Source organism: Myotis davidii, unplaced genomic scaffold (assembly GCF_000327345.1).
Source record: "Myotis davidii unplaced genomic scaffold, ASM32734v1 scaffold464, whole genome shotgun sequence".
NCBI classification, from domain to species: Eukaryota; Metazoa; Chordata; class Mammalia; order Chiroptera; family Vespertilionidae; genus Myotis; species Myotis davidii.
Genome location: NW_006295287.1, coordinates 205,884 through 209,240, shown reverse-complemented (window position 1 = coordinate 209,240; position 3,357 = coordinate 205,884). Strand labels below are relative to the sequence as shown.

Sequence of the window (3,357 nt, the reverse complement as noted above, 5' to 3'; positions counted from 1 at the left end):
CAGTGAGCCTGGGGGCCAGGTGGTTGCCATGACAGGGAAACGCCATTGACATCCTGGAGCGTTTCTGGTGCCGGGTCCTGGGCCACATGCCGTCCCATCTCAGTGCCTCCTGCAGCTAGCGAGGCGGGCGCTTTCCTCCCCCAGATTGCAGAGGGGAGGGGCGGCAAAGGAGGGTTAGCCCCGCGCTCCAGGTCACTCCAGGCCGCTGGCTCAGGTGAAGGCCTTGCCTGCGACAGGTCCTTGCCCATCACACACTTGTCACCACCGCGGCAGGCTGTGTTCTGGTTCCGGGCTGGCTTTGCCCCTCCTCCTCCCCAGAAAGCCTCACCACTCCCAGATGAGATGAGAAGCTACGACACCTGGGAGGCACGTGGTTCTGCCCCAGGAAGTGCCAGGGGTGCTTGTTACTGGCCTCAGTTTCCTCACCTGTTAAGGGGGGCTGTGGTGTTTGGGGCCCCTCTGGCTCTGAAGCTGGTTTTGGTGTCTGAAGAGAAGGTCTCCAAAGGGTGGAGGTGGGGGAGCCTGGAGGAGAGGAAGGTGTGGGGGGCAGGATTGGACAGGTGTGCGCAAGCCCACTGCCCTCACCCGCTCTCTCCCAGAGCCCTGAGTGGACGGTTGCGCCTGGGGCTGGCAGAGCAGTCGGTGCTGGCCGCCCTCGCCCAGGCCGTGAGCCTCACGCCTCCAGGCCAAGGTGAGCCCCCATGGGGTCCAGTGCCCACCCCTTGAGTTAACCCAGGCGTTCCTCCTCCTCTGAAGCCCACACACCCCTCCCCGGTGGCTCTGCCTCCTGCTGCCACTCTAGACCTTCCCTGAGGGAAGTTCCCCGGCACCCGTTCCGTTCCTTGTCTGCAGCACCCCACCCGCTGGACCCTGGGGTGGCTGGGGGGTGGGCATCCCAAAGCTTCTTCTGTTGGCTCTTGTCTTAGAATTCCCCCCGGCCGTGGTGGATGCTGGGAAGGGCAAGACAGCAGAAGCCAGAAAGACGTGGCTGGAGGAGCAAGGCATGATCCTGAAGCAGACGTTCTGGTGAGACCCGGGGGCTGCTGGGGACCAGCACAGCGAGGGGTCAGATACGTGCGGCCTGACAGAGGCCCAGAGAGTGGCAGCGGCAGGAGGGCCGATGAGCAATTCCACACGTGCCCTCGGGGCACCTGCTCTGGGCCGGGACCACAGGGTGCTGGGCCCCGGGCAGTGAGCAGCCCTGCAGAGCCCCCAGGCCCGGGCAGGGGTCTCAGGTCTGCCTGCACATGGGGATTGCAGATGTGCTCTCATTCTCCCCCCACCTCCCCCCAACCAGTAAATCGGCACCTCTGGGAGGTGGAGCCCGGCCTGGAAGAAATACTGTGTTTTGTTTTGCTTTATAACATCCTTGAGTGCTTCTAGTGCAGTCAAGATGACAGATGGCTGAAGGCAGCTCAGACTGAGGGACATAGGGTCAGAGGGATGTGTAGGGACACGGAGGACGGGGGCAGATAGCAGAGGCAGGGTGACGAGCAGTCAGGGAGAGGGGAGCCGACCAGGGGCTAGGAGTCAGGAGTCAGGGAGAGGTGGGGGCCGACCAGGGGACAGGGGACAGGCAGGCAGAGGTGACTCTTGCAGCCTGAGAGTAGAGCTTCCAGGCTGCCAGACCTTCGAGCTCTGCAAGGACACCTCCCACCCTGTCCCACCCCCACCCCCCCAGCCAGGTGCCTGACCTGGACCGGATCGTCCCGGTGCTGCTGGAGCATGGCCTGGAGGGGCTCCCGGAGCACTGCAAGCTGAGTCCAGGTATAAGCCACCTGGGGCCTCGGAGGCCTGACCACAGCCTCACCCTGTGCACCGCTGGCTTGGGTCGGAGCTGGGGTTGCCCCTCCTTTAGGCTCCTCTCCCTCCTCTGGGCCTTGGCTTCTGCCTCCGGGGGGCTGTGAGGGTCACTCCTCTAAGAACCCGCGGAATCTTCTTTGTCCCTGGGGTGGAGTGTTCCGGGGGCCCAGACCCATTCCTTCCCCCGGGAGCTCCGCTCTGCGTGGTCGGGGAGGAGGCTGCTGTCGCCAGGATTCCCCAGGGGCAGTGGTCAGGCCGGACAGAATCTCACACACGAGTCCAGAGGAAGGCAGCGGCCAGGGAGGGCAGCCGGCTGTGCTCTGGGATCCCCAGGGACCCAGGTTTCTTCTCCTGCCACCCTGTCATCCCAAGGTTGTCACCCGGATGCACGTGGTCACAGATGGCTGACGTCTCCGTCCTAGATACGGAAAGAGAGAGGGGACAGCCAGGGTCCTGTGGGTGTGACCAGGACCCTGCACGCACCGCTGTGTGCAGTCAGCAGTCGCACCGTTAGTGGTCCCTCTGGCCCTCTTCCCTAACGCTCCCTCCCCTCCCCTCCCAGGGGTCCCCCTGAAACCAATGTTGGCCCACCCGACCCGGGGCGTCAGCGAGGTCCTGAAGCGCTTCGATGAGGCAGCCTTCACTTGCGAGTACAAATACGACGGGCAGAGGGCACAGGTATGGGGGGCGGGTGCATCCCTTCAGCAGAAGGGACAGGGCCGGAGAGCAGGGCGTGGGGGCAGCAGACCCAGCCCAGGCCCGGCCCGTCTGCCCTGCACGCCTCTCGGGGCTCAGTGCCCTCCTCTGTGCAACGGGTGCAATGACCACCCTCTCACTGATTTGAAAATCGATTTTATTTGGTAAAGTCGTCAAAATTCCTGACCCACAGCAGTGGGCGCTCAGGAAGGGTCCGCTGGGCTCGGGCCCTGCTGGTGGGTGTGTTCCTGTCACAGATGCCGCGTAGCCACAGGTGCAGGGACACAGGGTGAGTCCTGTGACCCAGGCCTGGAGGCAGCCTGTCGGGCCTAAGGGTGCTCAGGTGGCTTTTCTGTTCATCGCCTGCGGCTGGCTGGGCCCCAGGTCACAGGTGGATCTTCAGAACACAGAGAAAAAACAAAACAAAATGACTTACGGCAGTGACAGTGACTTGAAATACATATAAGTACAGGTTGTAAGTCATATATGTGTTACCCCCCACATAATTATTTCTCGCGATAACAAACGTGTAAAATGGCATCGATGTAGCTCTGCTTGAGCACTGTGACCAGGCTGTATTACAGTAAATACAGTAACAGGAAAACCCAGGACCATAGTCACAGCATAGCATCCAGACAAATCACACAGGAAGCCCCTGTGCGGACGGAGGGGGGCGGGCCTGGGGTGGTGAGAGGACGGGGGTGGGAGATGCTGTTTGAAAGGAGACGATTTGCTCAGGTCTCTGCACCAGTCCTCCTTCAGAGCTTCTGGGACCTTCCACCAGTAAAGTGGGGCCAGAAGAGAGAGGAGGGGCTGCCTGGGCTGGACTGGGCTCTGCAGTCCTCTCCTCCCCCGCTG

The 3,357-nt window shown here is 62.4% G+C and overlaps 1 protein-coding gene across 1 annotated transcript in view; it reads left to right on the top strand.

The window, feature by feature from the left end:
* The window catches only part of LIG1 (ligase I, DNA, ATP-dependent), a 61,450-nt gene that overhangs the window by 40,900 nt on the left and 17,193 nt on the right, over nt 1-3,357 (top strand). The window contains 6 exon segments of the mRNA XM_015567953.1: nt 600-691; nt 927-1,026; nt 1,682-1,767; nt 2,366-2,483; nt 2,485-2,569; nt 2,768-2,773. Of these exon segments, the coding sequence (XP_015423439.1) occupies nt 600-691; nt 927-1,026; nt 1,682-1,767; nt 2,366-2,483; nt 2,485-2,569; nt 2,768-2,773 (487 nt within the window).